This window comes from Typopeltis vanoorti, chromosome 22 (assembly GCF_054136105.1).
Source record: "Typopeltis vanoorti isolate ZY-2024b chromosome 22, IOZ_Tvanoo_1.0, whole genome shotgun sequence".
NCBI classification, from domain to species: domain Eukaryota; kingdom Metazoa; phylum Arthropoda; class Arachnida; order Uropygi; family Thelyphonidae; genus Typopeltis; species Typopeltis vanoorti.
The window spans coordinates 30,668,932-30,693,358 of record NC_143570.1 but is presented as its reverse complement, the minus strand read 5'-3'; the positions used below and the strand labels follow the sequence as shown (position 1 = coordinate 30,693,358).

The window sequence follows — 24,427 nt, the reverse complement described above, 5'->3', positions numbered from 1 at the left end:
TGATCTGTGTTCTCATTCTCTGTAGGACATCTGGCTAACTGTATAGATATTCCTTTTACTATTATTACTATTACTATTATTACGGGCAACTCCAGGGAGTCCTTAGACTCATCGAGGGAGGCCCTAAACATCATGTCCACACAACTATCTTACGTTCTCACAGTATCTATCATACCTTGCCTTGATCTCATTCACTGTCATAATACCCACAACAGACTCTGGCAGCTTATTCCACTCATTTACGACTCTAAAAGTAAAGAACCCAGCTCTAACACCACACTCTTGCCCAGCTTCCATAGATGTCCCTTAGTTCTCCCACCACCAGTCCTGATCTCAAAAATATCCTCTGAATTAATCCTATAGAAACCTTTCAGCAATTGGAATGTCTCAATCATATCTCCCCTTTTCTGCCTATCAACCAATTTCTGCAACCCACAAATCTTCAACCTGTTCTCATAAGGTTCATTCCATAGACCTGCTATCATCTTGGTTACTCGCCTCTGGATCCTCTCCACCTTCTCTCCATCAAGAAGAAACCTAGGTGACCAAATCTGGGCACAGTAGTCAAGATGAGATCTTATCAAGGCTCGGTACAGAGGAACAATAACTTGCTTGTCTCTGCTCGTCAAAGTATTTTTCAGCAACCAAGTGATTTGATGAGCTGATTTAGCCACTTTTGCAATGTGTCCCCTAAACTTCATCTCCCTATCTGCCGACACTCCCAAGTCCCTGGCCTCATCAATCTCCTGGAGTACAGTTCCACCAATGTGGTATACTGCTGCTAATCTTTTCACCCCAATTCAAAGGGATTTTGTTCAAATTCCCGTTGGACTGTACACATGTTACATACAATACTAAATGTTAAGAGAAAAGACTATTTACAGGTGTTTTGGGTTCTGCCTAACTGTAAAAAAACTCGATGCGTTCATTATACAAAATTTATTCTTGTTGCATCAAATTTTTACATTATTGTAGCATTATCTCTATCTGTTGGTAAAATCAGTATTTAGGTATTATTTCATGGCCTTTTTTTGAACATATCTCTCCAGTGGTGTACGATTGTTGGCTAGTAGTTGTAATTTAAGATAATCGGTTTAAAACAAACAAGGGAAGTCTCATGTGGAGCTAAGAAAAATGTTGCATGCTCAATTTTCGTTAAAAGTTCTTTTGGTACTTTTCTAGAACATTGCAAAGTTTAGGCCTTTGCTAAGAACAGTTTGTTCTGCCATGGATAATGCGTATTTTGACCTGTTCATAACAGTTCACACTAAATGACTCTAGTAATAGCATAAAGTACTGGAAATAAGGTAAGGTGATATCTTAAGCTATCATATAAGTCACCATTGATTTTAATTTCATCACATTTAAAACATCCAGGATTAACTATTGCTGACATCATTAAAAGATGGTAATGTTATTTGCGAAAATATCCATCCACCTACCCCAAAAAAAATGGACACACAGACCACTGATATACATATCCAGAAGTGTATAGAATAATCTTAATTTGTTTTACATAGATGTCTTTATAATAGATTGATTTAACACCGGGCTCTTACTTTACTTTCATAATTGAATTGTTCTTACTTTCATCACATGTAATTGTGTAATTTAGTTATTTTCAGTTGTATACTTGCTGTTGATGATGAAACAAATATAAATTTTTTAAATAAAATTTAAGTGTAACAGAAATTCTGACCTGAATATCACACACTAAAATTCTGATCCTGTTAGTTATACCTTTGGGAATTTTACTGTCAAAAAAAAAAAAAAAGCAATTTGAGAAGTACACATATAGTATCCCAAATTGAAAATCTGCAGGCATTTACAAAAAAAAAAAAAAAAAAAAGTTCCTTCTTTATTATCTGATTATTATGGAATTTCTGAATAGTAATGAAGCAGAAATAATTTGCATAATATTTTTTCATGCTTAGGTCATTTCACATAAAATATATAAAATTTTAATGCCAGTTTGACTATTTTTGGTTTTATTATTGATATTAAGAATATTTTTTCAGCTTATTGGATTAAAAGCTGAATTATCCAGGAAGAAAGAGGCCTTTAAACAAACAAAACTTCAGAAAGAAGCCGGAATATTTGTGAAACATTCAAAACCAAAGGTTAGTAAATGTTAAGATTTTCTCTCACCCCTTCCCCTTCTCACTTTGTTGCATTTTGCAGGAAGCCTCTAAATTAAAGATACCAAGAAATTATATACTTGGTTTCATCCTTTATCCAAGTGTAACTTGAAGTATTTTCAGGATTGGGGTAACTCGTATAAGAAAGCTAAGACTTGACATCACTTGTCTTAGTATTCCATAATGCAAAACACATCTCCTTGCAGAGTGTATAATGCTATGTATTATGGGAAGGGTCACTACCCAGGCCAGTTTTGACCTTTATTGAGGTCTCTTCAGTGGGAGCCAGACCCAGAGGTGATACTAAGGTTGAAGTAATGCAGAAGTGATATTTTCATATACTAGTTGCCAAAAGGTCTCGCACCTGATTATTAAATTACTCTGGATTAGAGGAAGGTTGTCCGAAGTATTTTCACTTGGTTATACTATAAATTAAAAATACAAAGAAATTATAAACAGGAATACCTTATTGCAATTATTGTTGCCACGAAAAATACCGCAATAATCGAATCCGCGATAATCGGGATAAATAATGCGTGTAAAATGGGTAATCATTACCAAGGATTTTTCAAATCTATTAATTAAATTTTATATATGAAGTAAAAAAAGAAATGTGTTAAACGTGTTAAGTAAAAAATGAAGGTTCATTTAGAAAAACAAGATTATTTAATCTTTATTTATATATAAGGAGTACATACAGTACATGCAATTATTCTTTCTTGGATAAAAATTGGTGTAGAGTTGTCTTCGTATAAAACCGAGTTTTATATGAAGAAAAAAGAAAGAAAAAATTCCATTCTTTTTTCTTCGTATAAAACTCGGTAGCAACAGATGGAATTTTCAATTCCCTGACGAACTTTCATTGATTGCTCGAGATTAGGATCGCTGTTCAAGATTTTTTTTCTTTAAAATTTTCAGCAATCTAAACATTTCGTCCATTTCTTTGAGGGTAAATTCCTTCGGTGGCACATCAATTTGTTCGTCATTATCATTGATTTGAGCATCATAAACACGTTCTCTCTCTCGCAATTAATTAGGTCTTCATCATCCAGCTCCTTATCGTGTGACTGAAGCAGGTCCTGAACATCACCTTTTTCAATTTCTTTTAGTCCTCGATCGAAGCGAAGCTTAGTTATGTCATTGATAACACGGGTTACTTAATTTTGAAATCCTTTAAAATCATTTGCACAATGAGGAATAATCTTTTGCCACGCCGCTCTCAGGTTGCCAGATTCTCAATGCAATTTTTGATATTGAATGCCTTCCAGAATTCTGTCAAAGTCATAGCTTCATCTCCTGTAGTCTTTTCTATTGCTTGTGAAAAAGTTCTTCATAGGTAATATGCCTTAAGGGATGCGATTACACCTTAATCCATTGGCTGGATGATGGAAGTGGTATTAGGTGGTAAATAAATAACTTTTACATTTTCGCACAAATCATTCAGTGCTGTTGGATGACTAGGTGCATTATCTAATATCAACAAGATTTTAAAATCAAGATTTAATGACTTGCAGTACCTTTCAGCTTCAGGACAAAAACAGTTTTTAAACTAATCCTCAAAAATAGTTTTTGTCATCCAAGGTTTTCTATTGAATCTCCAATGAACAGGGAGAAAATTTTTATCTAAACTTCTAAGCGGGCGAGGATTTTGTGAATGATAAATAGAGGCTTCATCTTGTAATCTCCAGAAGCATTGCCACATAGTAAAAGTGTTACACGCTCCTTCGAAACCTTGTAGCCAAGCTGTTTTTTTTTTTCATTTTTTGCTAAAAATGTTTTTCTGAGCATTTTTTTCCATAATAAGCCTGTTTCGTCAGCATTAAATATCTGATCATCAGTATAATTTCCTTCTTCAATGATCTGTTGCAATTCACCAGGAAAACTAGCTGCTGCTTTTTCATCGACACTTGCAATTTCACCTTGTACACAAACACTATGAATGCTTGATTGCTTTTTGAACCAATCAAACCACCCTGAATTTGCAGAGAAAGTTTCTTCCACTACTGATGCCGAATCATTTTTTCTTTCTAAAGTTTCAAACAAATTCAATGCTTTTGTTTTTATAGTTGTTTGACTAAGAGGAATTCTCTTTTGGTTACAATCTTTTATCCACACTGACAATAGCGTTTCCATTTCAATCATAAGATGGCTTCTGTTTCTCGTAGTTTGGGACCCAAACGAGGTCGATGCACTTTGTCCTAGTTGCTTATAGTTTGCAGCGTGTTCTAAAATATAGGGAACAGTTGATTCATTTAGACCGTACCTCTTACAATTTTGGCTTTGGTTATACCTGCTTCATACTTATTTATCATATGCAACTTATCTTCTAAGCTGATCACTCTACATTTCTTCTTGATAGCTGTAGACTTGATATCATCCTTGTTTCTTTTAGCATTCATTGTAGGGGTAAATAAGAAGAGAAATAAATATTCACATGTACTTCAGGCAAAAGCAGACAGTTACTGGTGAGTAGGCACCGTCGAATAAAAACGAAGCACTACAACAGAGCGATACCTGGAGAGTGGCGACTTGAACTAGTTGCATATGTAGTGGGCTACATCTCACGGCTGCGATAATTCGAATTTGGAGCGCAATAATTAGAATTTTGGTATCAAATTATAAACTGCGATATTCGAGGTATTGCTGTACTTGGTTTAATCCTTTATCTAAGTGTAAGCAAATAAGATTTGCGCCCGAAGTATTTTCAAGACTGGGGCAACTCGTATAATAAAGCTAAGACTTCACATCACTTGTCTTAGTATCCCATAATGCAAAGCACTTTGCATTATACATGTCTGCAAGGAGATGTTCTATGGGATACTAAGACGAGTGATGTGAAGGCTTAGCTTCCTTATACAAGTTGCCCAGTCTTAAAAATACTTCAGGTGCAAACTTTGTTTGCTTACACTTGGATAAAGGATTAAGCCAAGTATATCATTTCTTGGTATCTTTAATTTATAGTATAACCAAGTGAAAAAATTTCCAATAGCTTCTGCCTCTGTTTTTATGTAATTTATTATTAAGTGATCTATCATTTACATTGTATCAGTAAATATTTTACTGAGTATGCATTTTTTAAGGATTTCAGACATTTTGGAATTGGGAATTGCCTAAGTTCTTATGAAAATTTCATTTCATAATGAAAGGTGAAATCTCATTTCACCTTTCGTTTCCAATCATTCTGGTTGCAGGGACACACACTTGTACAAAAAAGACAAAATATAACAAAATTATATATTGCAATAACTGTTCTCACTTAATGAAATTCAATAAAATATTGTTTTGGATAAAAAAATATTAAAAAAAATGTTTGTTTCAAGTTTAGTTTTATTTGGCATATTTTTATGGGAAATATTTGGTAAATTGACTGATATTAATAGTTCCATACTGGATGGATTGGAATGTAAGGAAATTCAGTATTGAGAATCGTTCTCTCTGTGTGTGTGTGTGTCAAATAATTTTAGTTTTGGTTGCAGTTGACACATTTTTATTGCAAAATTTAGGGAAAATATTCAAACTGATATTAATTCTGCACTGAATGAATTGAAATTTAGTATTTAAAATTTCTCAAATACTTTGTTTGGTTTCAGTTAGATTATTTATTGTCAGAACTTAGGCAAAAAAAAAATATATATATGTTTACAATACACCAGCCGAAAACAGGGTCAATGTGTTTTAATAAATACATAACATCATTTTTACAAATTATGTAAGCATATGTGTGATATTTCTCGCATTATTATTATTATCACCCCAAGACCTCAAGGAGTCAAAGACTCATCTAGGAGGTCCTTTTATCACACACACACACACACACACACACACACACACACAGCTCGTCATACCGTGTCTTAAACACATTCAAACTCCTTGCAGACACCACACTCTCAGGCAAGGCATTCCAATCATTTACAACTCTGCATGAAAAAAACCTGCCTCTCACTCCACTACTCACACCCTCTTTATACAGTTTCCAGGGATGACCTCTAGTTCTACCCCTATCTCCCACTATTTTATGTAGAATTTTTCCAGCATTGATCCTATAACAACCCCTTACCAACTTGTACACCACCAGACTCTGCAAATTACATCTCAATCTTTCCTCATACTCGACATTCCAGAGGTCAGAAATTACCTTAGTCAGTCCCCTTTGGACCCTTTCCAGCATCTCTTCATCCTTCTGAAAACCATATAACGATGATTATCATCATCATCATCATCACCAAAATAGTCAACTAATCATACTGAACAGTTATTTAAATGGTAGGAAGTTTCAAGAAGAAACTATTTTAAAATTATTTTTACAATTGTTTCTCTATGTTAGAATTTTATTAGTTTTGGTTTCGTAACCATGTATAATTGGCACTTGCAATGTGCTCTGATATATTGATATCTATGTTAAAATGAAATGTGAAGTATTTGAGATTTATGTACTTACTAGATTCTAATAACTGTAATAATTTTAATGGTTCTTTATCGTAATTAACAATTTTTAAGACAGATATCACAATTGTTGTGATTATCTGTCAATTGTAAAGACATTCTTTTTTCAATAACAATGTCAGCCATTACTAACTTCTTGATTTCCGCTTAGTGGAACAAGTGTGCATGCTCACCAAAGAGAACAATGGGTGAATGACAGTTGACATGAAGAGAATTCGTTATGGATTCTAATAACTGTAATAATTTTAATGGTTCTTTATCGTAATTAACAATTTTTAAGACAGATATCACAATTGTTGTGATTATCTGTCAATTGTAAAGACATTCTTTTTTCAATAACAATGTCAGCCATTACTAACTTCTTGATTTCCGCTTAGTGGAACAAGTGTGCATGCTCGCCAAAGAGAACAATGGGTGAATGACAGTTGACATGAAGAGAATTCGTTATGGAGGTGATGGAAAAAAACAAGAAAAGAGAGAGAGAATGGAAGTTAGAGAAGCAGACCAGAGAATTTTGTTTTATGAATTGTAAGTGGGGGGGTTTCTGTGGTTTAGAAGTTCATAGGCATATTCTGGTAATTGGTCCACTTTTTGCTTTTTGTTTTTTTTATTAAGCTAAAAGCACAATAAAGAAATAAAACCCGACAAGTTTCGTAAGGCGTTTGACTTACGTCTTCAGGGGTAAAAGGTAACTTAAAGTTTAAAACAACAAAAAAGAGAAATTCATAGTTCATACTATACAGTTGTAGCCGTCTGACTGTTTATATTGTTTATTTGGTTATATTGTAATATGATATCTTTACTCTATCTTTATTCTAATTAACAGTGTGTGCTTTTTCTCTCGTAACGTTTCTCACTTATTCTACTGCATACTATGTTTATCCACCTTCTGTATTTACTAGTCATATGCCTATGAACACTGGAAAATTTATTTGTAAGACTGCGCGCCACCAGTATTATTTATATTGGCAGAAGATTTAGTAATACGTCTAGTAGATCTCTCTCTCTTCCCCTCCCCCCCCCTTCTTTTATTAGCGCGAGTTCCTTCAATAAAGTTTATATAAACAATCGTGGTTCTTAAGTACTTAAACTGCACTTTTATTACCTTAGTTGTTTCCCTCTCACAAGTCAGATTTTTTTAGGACCAGTGTAGTTGTAAAATAAAAAAATTAGGCGGCACTCTATTTGCATATAAATAAAACAGATTTAATTACAATAATAACAAAGTACATTAAATAAGTGATAGGCAGGTTACTCTCTCTACCTATCCTTTAGACTTTTATCTTAAAGAAACAAACTTTCCCTTTTCAATACTAAATGACTATACAATATAATTACACTATTATTTCTCTGTTAAACAAAATCAAATTGCAGAGACTAAATTACTCATAAAGAGATTAGCTAGCTATGGCACGTTATCTTACAATTTATATGCCAGTTAACAATAAATCAGAGGACTCTAGAGATTAGCTATTTCTTATTTCTATTTCTTATCAGTCCATCTATGACATATCTCCTAGATTACAAAAAGAATGTACATTAAAGATTGAACTTACAGAGGCTCTTTGTCACATTCTTCGAAAGGTTCTGCATTAAAGTTTCTATGCCCTTTTCTTTCCTCAGGCCTTGGCTTTCATCTGGAGAGTCTTGCTTCAAGGGGGTTTGTCGGATTACTGTCGGGCCTTGGACTGCAATTTTTCTGGTATTCAAAAAGCTCAGGCAAGAAGTTTCAGCATACAGGCTTGAAGATCGTTCTGTGGCCTTTGACTCCTGTTGACTTCCCACGGCAAAAAGGACATCCGACACTCTTGGCTCGTTCGCCGTAACTTCTAACGACTGCCTCTGGTTCGGACTCTGCCTATGGTCTGCAGCTCACCTCCGCTCTGGTTCTGACTGTCCTCTCTTGTGGTTCCAACTGCCTCCCTCTTTAGTAACTGGGGCCTCTTTTGCCAACTTCTGATGCCTCTCCTCTGTAACTGTGGTCTTGCCTCTCCTCTCAATGTTCGGCTCATCCCCTTTTATTTTGCGATAACAGGACCTTGCACTAAGGGTTATAAACCCTGAAGAAAATCAGCATTTCTCCTTGATCCTTTTGATAAGGCCGGCCCATTCTTTCTTCTCATCCATGCACCTTTTTCCTTGTTTTTTCGAACAGCGGAAACTTTTCTGAAACTAGCAGATCTCTTTGATACAAACTCCAAAGATGTTTATGCTCAGAGCCTGCAACCACCTCTTACAGATACTTTATCGAAAACAACTTTCTTGTGGTCTTTATACATAGCTATTATACAAAGTAAACAACTTTTACATACACTTAATAGTAAACAAGTTTCTTGTGCTCTTTATACATAGCTGTTAAACAAGGTTCCAATGGCAAAGTATTGCCTTTATTTTTGACATTCTAGAAACTTTAGTTAGAGTAAATACAATTAATTCTCATAGGGTTACTTGCAAAAATATCTAGCATAAAAAACATAGAAACAGACAAGGTTATTTACAGTTCTCTTGGGATCTGACCTATGTAAAAATTGATGTAAAGCGCTATTGTATTTCCAAGCTACATAGAGTTTTTACACAATGAAATATCTAATGATAAAACAATAAAAATGCAGTTCTTATGAACATGAGTGTGTATTTATATAGGCCTGTGTGGCTCAGTGGAAGTGATATTTGCTTCCTCAGTGCTAGGCCACTCAAAGGCCTAGGCACAATTCTAGTCGGCACCAAGAGGAACTTTTTCGAAGTCTTTCCTCAACTGGTTTAAGAGTTAGTCAATCTCTGGTACAGGCAAGTGGGGTTTTTGTCCTGTAAGCATAAGAAAATTAACCATAGAATCCACACTATTACAAACAATAACTTATTGTGTTAGGATTAGGGATCACAAAATGGTGACACTTGTCAGTCATCTCTTTGGTGGATGCCACCTATAATTAGTGATAATCTTGGGCCAGCTGCTTCTGATTGGCTGTCAGTGGAGATTGAGTAGTCCACTCAGTCTCCAAAAATGAGATAGGGCTAAAATGGCCTCACCTAATTCCTATAATGGAATAAAAGGCATTAGCTGATCTTTTTTTTTACTACCTTGTCACACATGTTGGAAAGCCAAGGTTGAGATAGCAGTCTGACATGGGAAAATGACTTTCATTCTAGTAAGAATTATTTTAATTATTTAGTTTGAGTAGATATATGGATCAGAAGAACCAAAATGGTAATCAGTCCTATAAAGTAGGAGCAAATGCAGTCATGCCATTGTAATGCTCAAGGACATGAGATTTAGTGTGGCTTGAGTCATTGATGTTTTGAAGAAAATAAAACTGATGTTTATGACCTAAGGTACCAAGGAGAGAGAGGTGATATTTGATGGGAAAGTGTAGAAGATTATCTGACATTCAATAGTGTGTACATTGCTAACAGAAAATATACCTCAGTATCTCTTAATAACTGAATGCTTGTGTTCCTATTGAAGATGGTGCTTCACTGTTAGAACTGCAGCAAATTAAGCTGCAGAGACAAATAATATGGAAGGTTGAATGGTTGGAGTGGGAGAGTGTAGATCAGTGTTGAGGTCATTCACAAATGCAGGTTCCATTCTTGTGGCATAAGGAAGCATATAGAGTTTAGTTTGGAAAGTTGAGGCAGAGACGGTTGTGGTTACACCAGTGGATCTACTATCATGCTCTACTATTCTGTCAGTAATAGTAGATCATGATGATCAGCATGACGATTTTTTTAAGATTACTATGCTTTTTAGACTGAGTTTAAAAAGCATAGATATGTTACAGTTGAGTGAAACTGTAACATATGAGAAACTGATTCTTCAACATCCTATTCAGCTAGGGATATCTATAGAGGTTGCACATCTTTCCATTTAGCTCTTTCTGATCTGTTTCCCTTTTGTTGTCATTGTTTTGTGTACATGTTACCATTGTTAAGTTACATCCCAATGATATCACTGTAACAGAGATTCATTGATGAAGTACTGGAGTCATTAAACCATTTAATTAATTCCTGGTACTGCCTTCATTCCATCAAATTGTAATATGAACAGCAATACAGTCACTGTGTCTTCATTTTGTAACTCATATTGTCCTCCAAAAAAAAAAAGTGCCAATGCCTACTGAAATTTTAGTTCATTCATTTTGTATTTTATTGATGATATATGAGGGTGATCTGAAAAGTTCTCAGACTAACAATGAAAAAACGAATTTGTAATTTCAATTTTTTTTTATTTTTCAATATAATCTCCCTTAAGACTAGGGTTCATATATTTTTGAAAAAAAAATACGGGACACTTTCGGTTTGAATAAACCAACAAAAATTTTTTTGCTTTTCTTACTTACGAACATCAGCAAAGGGAAAAGAATTTAATTAATTATAGCAATCTTAAAATTGAACTTCAAACAATACTAAATCATTGATCTTTGCCTGTGATATACTTCTCAGATGACTGTATTTTCTCAAGTGAAGAATGATTATGGTTTACCAAGTTATGAAATTCCACACAGTCCTTATTGAAAAACACTTTAACAAGGAGCATAGCTTTCACAGTTTCTACAGATAACCTATTCTTTTTATTTGTCCATAAGGAATCCATCTGGGAAAATAGTCTTTCAATACTAGCATTTGTGCCAGGAATGCAGCAGAAGAACTCGACAGTCTTCTTCAAATTTATTAATTCATTTACTCCAACACTGTTGAATAATTCATACGAAATTTCTCCTGTAGATTTTGCTTTAATTTCTTTCTTCTCTGTAATTGCTTTTTTCAAGATCATCACCTCATCAAACAGTTCAGTTTCATTGATTTTTGTGTTTGGGCAGACCTCTTCAATAATTGCTACACTTTTCTGCACACTTTTCCAACTGAGACTGGCTTCTGGATTCTTCAATAAAATCCAAGACAAACTTTCAAAAGTTAGAGTGTTAGAAGACCATTCTTGGATGTATTCTATATAGGTGTTATATAAAATTCGTTTTTATAATTACCATAATTCTTCTCAGTGATGAGTCCATCTTCAATTAATGCCATCGGTAAGGACTGTTCTTTCCTTGTTGTAAAATCATTATCTCGTCTCTGCTGAAGTTTCTCTAAGAGGCTTTCAATAATGGATTTTGCTTCAGCAAGAGTGACTTTCTCACCTTCAATTGCACAAATTGTTGCATGAAACATTTCAGATCAGCATTCTAGAAATGTGACTATTAGCTCTGAAGCTGGATTACTAAAGAAATTTTTTAGGAGCAATGGTGGTTTATCAAGTGAAGGAACATATGATTTGAGAACTTCGTACATCTCATTCATCCTTTTGAGAGCAGGGTACAGAGGCAACCATCGCGTTTTTGAGTGCCCTAACACTGTCTTGTACTCAGTATTTAAAAAGTCACAAAAACCTTTGAGTGTATGCACTCTAACAGTATAGATATAAAAATGTTGATATAATTTTTCAATGACAGCTGGAACATCCATAGGCAATGTATCAGCTGCACATTGTATAGCATTATTTATGATATGGGATGAATAACCAACTCCTATCAATGTACGATTCAATTTTGATTTCGATTTATGAAAAACATTGTTCTTTCCTCTTCTGGAATTTCCACCAAAATTTGTATTAGTATTATCTGCTGACAAGGCAACAACTTTTTTTTCAATATTCTACTTTATCACTAGTTGCCATACATATTCTGTAAGTTGGTCTGCAGTTTCACATGGTAAATCTAAAATCTCTGGAACCATAGTTTTGATGGCCTCTTCTGGTATGAAGTATTGAACTGGAACTATTTTCAAAGCACCGTGGTTAGAACTGTCTAGCATTATTGACACATAATTAGCTTTCTCAAGTTTGTTTCTGAAAACAGCCATTGCATAAGGTGCTAATACACTCACAGTTATAGCTTGAGTCTTCTTTTGACCGCAAGTGAACTTTTTGTCATATAGTTTCCGGATTATTTTTGATGTGCAGTCCATCGAACTGAAACTCTGGTTGTGCATGCATACATGATATGCAAATGTAGCTTCATCAGCTGCAAGATTTCTTTCCATTTCACCCATTGTTTTTTTAGAAAAATAATCTGACACTTTATTACTTACACTTGCATTTTCTGCTAATTTGTGTCTCTTCGTAGCGATGTGCTGCGTGATGTCTGACCGACCGCCGTGTTGTATGCTGAATATTGCATTACATTGTGTACATTTCACTTTCTTGTCGACTTTGCCATCACAATTACAATAAAAGGTATAATAAAAGGGTATCCAGTCCTTAGATTTTCTGCGAGAGCACACTTTCTCTTTGGCATTTTAAAGGCATATAAAATAATAAAACTAATTATGTTTCATAACAGATCTGTGTCATATCAAATAAGCCGTGCTTAGTTATTACAACGTCCACTAGTTGCACTATTCTCACAACATGTCAGTATTGTCAATCGATAAGACAATTTTATGATCAATAACTAATATCGATTTCTTGGCAATTACATGTTTTATGTTTAAGAATGGGAATGTTAAACACAAATCCACAAATTACGGGACAATTCTGCATCCCAAAGAGTTTTATCGGGACATCAGGACACAAACTCATAATAAGGGACAATCCCGTAAAATATGGGACGTATACGAACCCTACTTAAGACTAATACGTTTATTCCAGCGACGATGCTCCAGCGCCATTATCCAGTCCCTGTAGTGGTCGGTAAGGTCTGCAAAATACCCCTCTACAGCTGCAATCATTATTGATTTGAAGAGAAACACTAACTAGCGTTTTTGTGGGCAGGTGCATTGTCCTGATAAAAGCTGATTTTTTTCTTCTGCAAACCAGGTCTTTTCTCACGAATTTTTTCGTCTGGTCTGGTTAAAAGATCAGAATAATATTCCCTGGTTATTGTTTTACCCTTTTCAAGATAATTAATAAATAAAATGCCTTTAGCATCCCAAAACCCTGATGCCGTGACCTTTCCTGCTGATGGAACTGACTTTGTATTCTTTGTCACTGAATAACCACCTTCTGTCCACTATTTTGACTGCTGTTTGGATTCTGGTGTGTAACAGTGAATTCAAGTCTCATCCATAGTAATAAATCGATGCACAAAATTAATTTTATTCCTGTTAAAACACTCTACTGTTTGGAGATTTTCATGGATGTACATTTTTGATCTGCTGTGAGCAATCAAGGCACCCATCTCGCACAAAGCTTTTTTATATGCAATTCTTCACACAAAATTTACCCTACACATTCTTTTGAAATGCCTATAATCTCAGCAATTTCACACACTTTGACTCGCCGGCCATCCGATACCATATCGTTCACTTGATCAATGATTTCTGGTGGCGTTACACTTTTTGGACGTCCTTCACGTGGATCATCTTCAAGGCTGATATGGTCACGTTTAAACTCGGCAGCCCGTTTCTTAAAAAAAAGTTAATGGGCACTCTTCTTCTTTGTCGAAAACAAAGAAGAAGAAGAGTGCCCATTAACTTTTATGAACTTCAAATGAATTTCTTTTGTCGTTAAACCTTCTTTTACCAAAGAATTTTATAACCACACAATACTCAATTTTACCCCTTTCAAGGGATACAGGTAACACTTTTGCTTCAGACAGCTGTATAAAACAAACTAATTAAACTAAAATAAAACAAAGCAATCAATTTCACATGAATGCTTATGACAGATGTACCCACTTAGAAAAAAAAAAAATCTTGCCGATAGTGTTGCCATCTATGGTCGAAACTGAGAAATTTTCATACAAACTTTTCAGTATGTTATATTATTACATCCTGTAATGTGTGTATTTATTTATTTATTTTCTATTTACAAAGAAAATATCAGTATGGGATAAAAGTAATGCTCAAGTTGCAGAAAGAGCACAAAAAGATCTTGTGTTGAAAACTGAAGAGGAAGACGTTCTCAAAAAATCAAGGTATATGTCTTTATCTTTGTATTAAGATGTAGTATAATAATTAATTATTATTATGTGACACCTCCAAGGAATCGAAGGACCTCATTGCAGGAGGGCCCTCCACTCTGCCCACACATCTGACTGTCTCACTTGCCACTTAATTCTACCACCACCACCAACAACAACAACAGTAGTTTTTTGTCTGTGAATTGCATGTGTTCTCATGGCTGATTTGCCTGTATACATGGGATGAAAAACCTGAGTTTCCAGGAGGAAAAAATCCTGCTTCCTCCATGTGAGATCGACTAACTCACCTTCAATTGAAAAAACCCATATAGAGATTCCTCTTGTCACGACGAGAATCAAACTTTAGCCTTTTCCAACCAAAGGATGCAACATACCATCAATTCTTCCAATTGTGCTATGGAGGTGCTTAAATAAGTATACTAAAACCTCTTAATATTTGAATTAAATATTTTATGACTAAAAACAATGAGAATAAAAAGGATTTTTTTTTTAGTCATTAAATTTTAGAATGTGTACCAACTAGTTTTGCTCACAAATAATTAGATTCTTCAGGGTTCATTAAAATCTCCATTCTTTTCTATATTCTGGAAAAGAATGGAGATAATTATTGGAAAAATTAAAATCTGTGTTGAAATACCTAATGAGAGATTTCCAGGTGTCATTTAATCTAAGTTCTTGGTTTCTGTTAAAAGATCCATGTGAATGAATAACTGTTACAAACTCTTCTTTTGAGGAGTGTAATGTAAATGTTTACTTCTGAATAAAGCATGGTAGATATATCCTGGTATACTGTATAGCTGGTAGTTAAAGTATTGTGGACCTAATAGATCTTTCATTTCTTTTGTGCTCATTGTCTCCAACATATTTCTTCTTTCTCATCTCAAATCATAGTGATTTTCAAACTTATTCAAAACATTTACATCCTTCTCAGATCTTCTAATGTCCTTAGAAGCTCTCCCTTCTACAAACACATGGGAATCTACATGATACCATGCTTGTGTGGTTTATCTTACATAGGGTAGACAAGCCTTGTGTGAAAAAAAATTGCATTGATATTTGCAAAAAATTAAAAACCGAACAAAGCCCAAAAATGCTGGACCAAATTTTTAAATTTGGTCCAGCATTTTTGATAATTTTTAAAAACAAAAATGATATCATTTCTTATAAGTGCATCATTTTAAGGAACTTTTCAGAAAACCACTTTGCGAAGCAAGATGAAGACAGTCATTTCACTGCATATATGCAGAATCCACACTGATCCATTTGCGGTATGTTTAAAAAAGAAAAAAAGTAGTGAGTAGCAGTTATTTTTATTTCTTAGATAAATAAAATTAGATACAATAGAAAAAAAAATTATCAGCACTTCAAACTATAGTGCACTTCTTCTTTACAAACCCTAGCAGTAAAATTATATTACACATGCCTAAGATTTTTATGGAGAACCCAACCACGAGAGTTGGGTCAACCTATAATACACAAATACAATGGATGGGTAATAAGGAATTTGTTCACATTCAACTTGAAAAGCTGTGGATGTGGTAGGAGACTGTTCCAAAAGACAGCAGTGGAAGGGATGAATGATGAGGAGGAGAAATTTGTGTTGTGAGTTTGGTATTGAGCTACAAGAGGGTGTTGATTGGCTGCTTCATGCATTTGTATGGATTTGACAGACTGGGGGAATTATTGATGAACAATTCTGATGATCAGTGACTATACAAGTATTTATACAAGCTGCAGAAACTTGAATGCCTGTGTGAAAGTAAGTGGAGTGTATTAGTGAGAGAGGGGATCATCAATCACACTGCCATTTTCTGTATAGAATCCAGTATTTTTATGGAACTCTTAAGGGCATCATCCCAGATGTAAGAGTAGTATTCAATGGTCGGGTAGATTTGCGATTTTTATGAGGTTGTTTTGAGGGAAGGAGGAAACCTAATCTTATGTTTTTTAAACCTAATTTTAAAAAATGCATTTTTTAAAATTTTTTTATTCCACTTTTTCAGTTGATAAGTGGAGTGCTAAATAAGCTAAAAGATGCAACAAAATTGTAGTTTTCTTCATTTTCAAAAGACTGTCTATGCTAAAGAGATGAGAATAACAAAATGGATCAGTTTTGCTTTATAGCATCTATCAAGAGAAAATATTTTTAAAATATTTATGATATTTATGATAATATTTGAAAATGTTATGAGATATAACATTTTCAAATGAATTTAAAAATGTTATATCTCATAACATTTTCAAATTTTTATTTGGTTTCCCTACTCGTAGCCATTTTAGGCCTCAAAATCTGTCATTTTTAATTTTTTTGGCAAAGCTTGAGGCAAGTTTTTCATTTAAAGAAAAAAAAATTGGTTTAGGTGATTTTGTGTGTGTGTGTCCCACCACATGTATCACAGTCTTGCCATAAATACTGTTTGAACTTCGGCGCGCGCGCACACACACATGCACCCTGCACTGTGTACAGGTTAACATGCAGTGGAGAGATTATGAAAACCTCCTAGATTTACATAATAGTACTTCACAAGGTTGCGATGCAGCCAGCTGTTATTTTCAACAGGCTAAAAAGCACTCGCGATGAGTAGGATGTTTGTGTATTGGACTATTAATTGTTATACCGATACAGAAGACATATCTGACTGCCAAAGAACAGGTTGACCATGCTGCTTTAGGACACAACAGCCTGTGAGGATTGTGAAGGCATTCCTCCACCATAATTCTGTGAGAATGCAAAAATTGATGTCACAAGAGATGAACATTTCACAGAGAATGATGTCACTATAGTAACTGATGACTGGGGGGGGGGTGAGAGCCTATTGTCATTCTACTGGACATTTCCTAACACCCCAACTTATCTGACAGAGGGTGATAAAATCAAAGGCACTTCTCTGGCAGTACATGACAAACAGACACAGAGATATCCTCTTCATAGATGAGATTTTAACCATTGAAGAGTCATTTAACCAACAAAACAATTGAGTATATGCTCTAGATGGTTGCACAGCACCAAGGATTCAGAGAGGTCATCACCCCACATCAATGATGGTTTGGTTGGGGGGGGGGGGGATAATGTATCAGGGAGTATTCAAGTTGCATTTTTGGGGGGGGAAAGGGGGTCAAAACTTTGCAAGTACAGATTTATTTTTTGAGGGTGTGAGCAGAGGAGTGAGGAGCAGGTTCTTTGTATGGGGAGTGATTGGTCAGTGGAATGCATTCCCTGAGTATGTTGTGAATGTAGACATATTGAATCATTTTAATTCATTGAATCATTTTAATCATTGAATCATTATTTCAGTTGGATGAGCAATGTGTGCAATAGCGTGTACCTCCCACAATGAGTCTCTGACTCAGTGGAGGTCGGATGTTAATAATAATAATCTCTGCCAAAGTGTATCAAGACACCATGCTGAAACCTGTGGTATAGTCCTGAACAACCCCTTTTTTTCATAGTAGCAGTAGACTTTTCAATAGGACAGCCCCTGCACACAAGGTGAGGACCACACAACAGTGGTTGGAGGTGGAAGATTCCCCAGCATTCCAAAGCCTGAAGGTGGATTTGGAGTGAGCAACGGCAGCATTTCTGTTGGATGTTGTGTGTGTGTGTGTGTGTGTGTGTGTGTGTGTTACCATCTAAGGCAAAAGGGGAAATTTTGAACATTGAGTGCTGCTATATGCACGTTATACATGTGGTTTTTGTGCTGAAAGCTGTAAATTATTTACTGATAGATTAAAGGTTTATGTGCTGTTCATTGTAACATTATTTATGGCTAGACTAGGTACATGAAACACACACAAAAAAAATCAGACTTGTGGATTCAGCAGTGGGCCTGCAGGGTACAGTACAAAATAGAGAAAAAATCACTCAGAACACACCTAAAGGAGGAACCTGCCACACCTTGCTTATTAAAATGGCAGGAAAAAAAAAAAAAACCATAAATTAGACAATCTTCAATTAAGTTGTGATTACTTTAAAAACTCTGCAGAATTGTGAACATTTTATGGGTATGCTAAATAAAAATGGTTGCCATACTTCTTCTATCAAAAGGATAAGGAGAAAAAATAACTTGCTATCACCAAAATCCAAAATTATACTGCTTCAGCATCAGGATAATTTCACTTGGATTATCCTCCCTACACACACATCCATACGATAATTTGACATTGTCAAGAAACAGTGTTTTATGAATGGATATAGAAATACAGAGCTTAAGAATATACGGGGATGGTCTGAAAAGTTCTCAGCCTCAACCATAGATGGCAACACTATCAGAAAGAGAGTTTTTTTTTTTATAAATTGGTACATCTGTCATAAGCATCCATGTGAAATTGCAAGTAAGTAATTCTATCAAGTAGTTTGTTTTATATAGCTGTCTGAAGCAAAAGTGTTGTCTGTATCCCTTGAAATGGATAAAATTTGAGTATCGTGCGGTTATAAAATTCTTTGGTAAAAGAAGGTTTAATGCTAAAAGAAATTCATTCAAAGTTCATATAAGTTTATGGGCACTCTTCTTCTTTGTTTTCAACAATTAAGAAATGGGCTGCTGAGTTTAAACATGGCCATACTAGCCTTGAAGATGATCCATGTGAAGGACGTTCAAAAAAAAGTGTAACAACACCAGAAATCATTGATCAAGTGCACAATATGGTACTGGATGGCCAGCAAGTCAGAGTGCGTGAAATTGCTGAGACTATAGGCATTTCAAAAGAACATGTAGGATAAATTTTGCGTGAAGAATTGCATATGAAAAATCTTTGTGCAAGATGGGTGCCGTGCTTGCTCACAGCAGATCAAAAACGCACTCGCATGAAAATCTCTCTTAGAGCCTTTTAACAAGAATAAAACTGATTTTGTGCATTGATTTATTACTATGGATGAGACTTGGATTCACCATTACACACCAGAATCCAAACAGCAGTCAAAACAGTGGTCAGAAGCCGGTTGTTCAGCACCAAAGAAGACAAAGTCGGTTCCATCAGCAGGAAAGGTCATGGCATCGATGTTTTGGGATGCTTAAGGCATTTTGTTTATTAATTATCTTGAAAAGGGTAAAACAATCACCGGGGAATATCATTCCAATCTTTTAACCAGACTAGATGAAAATATTGGTGAGAAAAGACCCGTGTTGCATAAGAAAAAAACATCTTTCATCAGGACAATGCGCTGCCCACAAAGATGTTTTGGCAATGGGAAAATTAAGGGATCTACATTATGAGTTGTTGGAACATCCACCCTATTCTCCCTATTTGGCTCCCTCTGACTTCTATCTCTTCCCAAAACTAAAACTCTTCCTTGCTGGTCAGCGTTTTTCTTCAAATCAAGAGTGATTGCAGCTGTAGAGGGGTATTTTGCAGATCTTACTGAGAACCACTACAGGGACCGGATAATGCTGCTGGAGCATTGCTGGAATAAAAGTATTAGTCTTAAGGTAGATTATGTTAAAAAATAAAAATAATTTTGAAATTATAAATTCGTATTTTCATTGTTAGGCCGAGAACTTTTCAGACCACCCTTGTACATGTATAAAAGTGGCAATTTGAATTAAGTTGTTTCTAAGTTTTTTCATTTTTCTATGAATGGAGATGAAACTTTTTATCTAGATCTGATCCACACATGAAAGGCCATAGGTGCGCTAAGCACATTAATGCTGTGTGTGGGCAAGAAGAAAGGAGGAATCTGTTCACATTTGGTTTGAACAGCTGAAATTTGTATTCTTTCGGGAAGGCAGAGTAGGGGAGACTGTTCCAAAGAATAGAAGTAGGTGGAATGTAAGAGGAAGCAGTGAATTTTTTTCACTTAGCTTCAAGTTGGACAGCAGCACATAGTCCATGGAAGTATCTATAGAAGCAGCACAAGGCAGAAGCTAAATGTGTTAGAGAGAGAGAGAGAGAGAGATTAAAGTGGATATGTGAGAGAGCAATCATTAATCAGCTGGATTGACCTCTTCTGGATAGAAATTGAGCAATCTTAGAAAGGATTTTGGTGTACCATCCCAAATATGGGAGCAGTATTTCTCAGTTGAGCACATCTGGGATTTGTATAGCGTTAGCATCTGTGAAAGTGTGTAGTAGTGTCCTATGTGAAAAAATACACCAAGTTTTTTGGTGCTGCAGAAGCTATAGTTGAAATGTTTAGCGATACACAACACACGTGTTAAAACAATTTCTTTACTTATTAGTAAAGTAACATTCGACATTTCGACCTGATGATGCCCTCAATACAGAGTATTGAGGGCATCATCAGAAAAATACATATGTATAAGAACCAAGCTACATGCTATTGCACTTTATAAACCTAAAATGAATCTAAGCTGCTTATTAATCTTTTATCTAGCCTGACCTCTAGTGGGAAAAGAAAAAATTAATGATATTAAAAAAAATAATAATCATAAAAAATAAAGTTTAAAAAAAAAAGTAGATATAAAAATCAATTAAAAACAGAACTATATTAAACATTTCTAAAGTCCTCTCATATTGAGATTTCCTTCTGGGCTTGTTCCGGTTGCTATAAAGGTTGCAGATGGGTCCTCCACATTCATGGAATGATTAGTCTGTTAATTTTTGTTCATGTTTGGATTGTGTTTGAGCGTTTTGGTGTGGTGTAGGAACTTGGTGCCCTTCCAGTCAATTCTATGGTATGTTTGGAGTGCGTGGTCTGATAGGCCTGTTTTTCCATAATGGAGGTATTTAATGTGTCGTTTGTGGTCGTCTTTTCTGATTAGGATAGTGCATCTTGTTTCCCCTATGTAGGGTAGGTTAAGTGTATATTGGATTTTGCAAACCTCTGGGTGGGCCAGGTGTGGAAGAGGATCTTTGGAAGAACCGATTAAATTTCTTAATTTTGTCAGGGGTTTGAAGGTAGTCTTGGTAGTGTTCTGTCTATTTTTTCTGAAATGTCTCTAACATATGGTATGGCTATGGATTCTTATAATCTTTTTTGTTTTTAGTGATATTTTTATGGAGGATCTTGTGAACTGTTTTTTTTTTTATTATAGCCATTTTTTACAAATTTATGATTAATTTCAAATTCTTGGTTTAGTGCTTGTTCATTTGGGCAAATAGTTAGTGCTCTGTGTTTGAGGGTGCATATTACTCCTAGTTTTTGTGTTGGGTGGTGATATGAATTTTTGTGTATGTACTGGCCTGTGTATGTAGGTTTGCAGTAGACCGAGAAGGAGAGACAGCCTGAGGGAAGATGTGTGACAAGTGTGTCTAAAAAAAGGAAGAGAGTTGTTGTTTTCAATTTCAGTGGTGAATTGGATACATTTGTGTTGTTTGTTCAGGTGGCATAATCGCATAATAATAATTCATCAGCACATCTCTGGCCCACTAATTATAGCCTTCCCACATCTCTAAAATACCATGGGCTGCTAGAAACCTTAAATATAAAATGTGAATTAAGTGATTAAATGAAATACATTAGTACAAATGATGCAGTACAAGTTTATTAGTACCAATGTAATAGTACTGTTAATTAAAAAAGTACTAATTGTAAATTAAATGTGAGTGATATGATTTAATGAAATACATGCATTAGTACAGGTAGAAATTATACAGGTTTATCAACAAAGTACAGCATAAATGAAAATAGGTTTATTAATTGCTGTACTTAGAGATTGTTGCAACACTACAGTTCTCAAAGTACAAAATTTGCACTTTACTGGACTTTTAGAGCTAATCACAAAAGTCTGGAAGTTGAGTGCTTTCAGGATTACTGTCATAGCTAACTGATTTATCATTGATCTGTGATATTGCAGTGGAAAACATCCCTGTCACATGATGCAAAGCAACAGAATTATCTGCTGTAAGCTTATGTCTCTGACACACACATTCTTCTTGGCTGTATTTTTAAACATTTCATTCAGGCAAAGTTGTTTGATGTGTTTGATCTTTTCCTATGTAATTTTTCTTACATCAGATGAAAATTCATTAGCTGTTTCTGTCACAAAAGTGCATTCTCAATCTCTTTGATTAATTCACCTGTTAACTCATCTAGCTTGTCAATAGTAAGTCTTTTATCTGCATCTGTGTTATCTTCATCACTTACATTGTTTTTAATCAGAACTTAAAACAATATAATTTCAGAATCACTTGATTGATGAACAACATGCGTTTTTTTTTTTTCAGTGTTAATCCACTCGGCCAACTTTTCTTCATTAAGCCTACTTGGCAAGAGGTCCTGACTCAACCAGCTCAGGAACTTATTTTTCCTTTGACATGTTGAATCCTGAATCATTGCCAGCCTTTCCTTGGTATCGATGCTTTTATCTGATCCCAGGCAGCAGAAATGAACCAGAGAACTTATTTCATGTTAAATATTTTAATAATTGTCTCTACAGGCTTGCCAGCATTTACAATATCTTAACAAACACTTCATGAAAAGTGAGCAGTACTTAGTCTTTATAGTAATATCTCTTGGTCTTTGGTTTGAATAAGGGATGTACAGTTTGGTGGTAAATGCATAGTATGAACATATTTCTTACACCATGCATTTACCACCAAACTGTACATCCCTTATCCAAACCAAAGGAGTTTAGTTCTGTGATGAGCTTGAACAGTGGTCTAGAATAAGGAAAATTTTGCAATCTTCCAGTAGGCCTACAGATGCACAGTATGCTTGGACTTAAGGTACAAAAAAAATTTTTTAAACCATTCCATCATAATTGTGGAAGTAATTCAGTCATTTTTATTTGCACGATATATTATGGGTAAATTTTAATGCATTTCAAGACCCTTGGGTATTTCTTATCATCAGTAGTTGACATCTATGTTTCAGTTTACATCTGTGTTTACTACTGTGTTTGAGTGCCTCTACTGTTAATAATAACTTAGTGTGTATCACCAGTATAATGCTATTTCATCAACATATACACTTGGTCTAGACTGAGGCTTATCAGCTACAAGCATAGCTAATTTGTTCATATTCTTGGTAGCTCCATTGTTTATGGACTGATTATTTTCACCACACACTTTATAGATGGAAATGACACTTCTTAAACCTTTGATACCATTATTCATGTGGCTACACTCGTGTTCTAATTTAAATTCTTTATGGAATAACTTAGCCTGTTAATCATTATTAAAAACTGAATACAAAAACACAAAGGCCGTGTGTGTGTGTTAAGCTTTGGCATAGGCTGAGTACAAGCCCAGCAAATCACGTGCGGTGAGCTGAATTTTTTTTTCAACTACTTTGTTACACTTTCTGTAGAGTCAGGTTGTTAACGGGGGAAGGGGGGGGTATTGACTACTTGGGGTATTAATGCTGCTGCGCCATTGTGAACTCTTGATTGTTCTCTATTATTACTACTGTTTCTATCTTATGTCTCCCTTTAGTGATTTACTCCTTCATAAAGTTTATCCACCTTTTGCATTACTTGTCGTATACCTATGAATACTGGAAAATGTATTTTTTGTTTCGACTCCGCCACCAGTATTGTTGCTTGGCATACAACTCAGTATTATGGCCAGTAGATCTTTCTCTCTCACTTTCTACATACATTCCTTCAATATAGCTAACATGAACAGTTGTGGTTCTCACGTACTTAAACTATGCTTTTAATGCCTTATTTGCTTCCTGCTCACAGATCCTCTTTTATTTGGGAACAGTGCATTGTAAATTAAAAGATCAGGCAGCACTTTGTTGTCATATAATCAAAACGCATTTATTTACAGTAAAACAATAATACATTAATTAAACGATAGGGAGGTTGCACCCTCTACCTATCCGTTAGACCTTTAGCGTAATAAAACAAAACTTTCCTTTTCAATACTAAATAACTTTACAGTACAATTACTCATTTACTTCTCTGCTTATTAAATCAAATTATTGATACTCTAGTTTGCTCACAAAGAGATTAGCTAGCTATGCCAAGTTATCTCACAAATTGTACGCCAATTAATAACAAATCAAAGGACTCTCTTATAGAC

At 35.0% G+C, this 24,427-nt stretch overlaps 1 protein-coding gene across 1 annotated transcript in view; it reads left to right on the top strand.

The window, feature by feature from the left end:
* LOC150094272 (coiled-coil domain-containing protein 174) overlaps positions 1-24,427 on the top strand; it is a 108,880-nt gene that overhangs the window by 3,711 nt on the left and 80,742 nt on the right. Inside the window, exons 2-3 of the mRNA XM_090412101.1 lie at positions 2,019-2,120; positions 14,394-14,494. Coding sequence (XP_090268227.1) covers positions 2,019-2,120; positions 14,394-14,494 — 203 coding nt within the window. The remainder of the gene's footprint in view (positions 1-2,018; positions 2,121-14,393; positions 14,495-24,427) is intronic.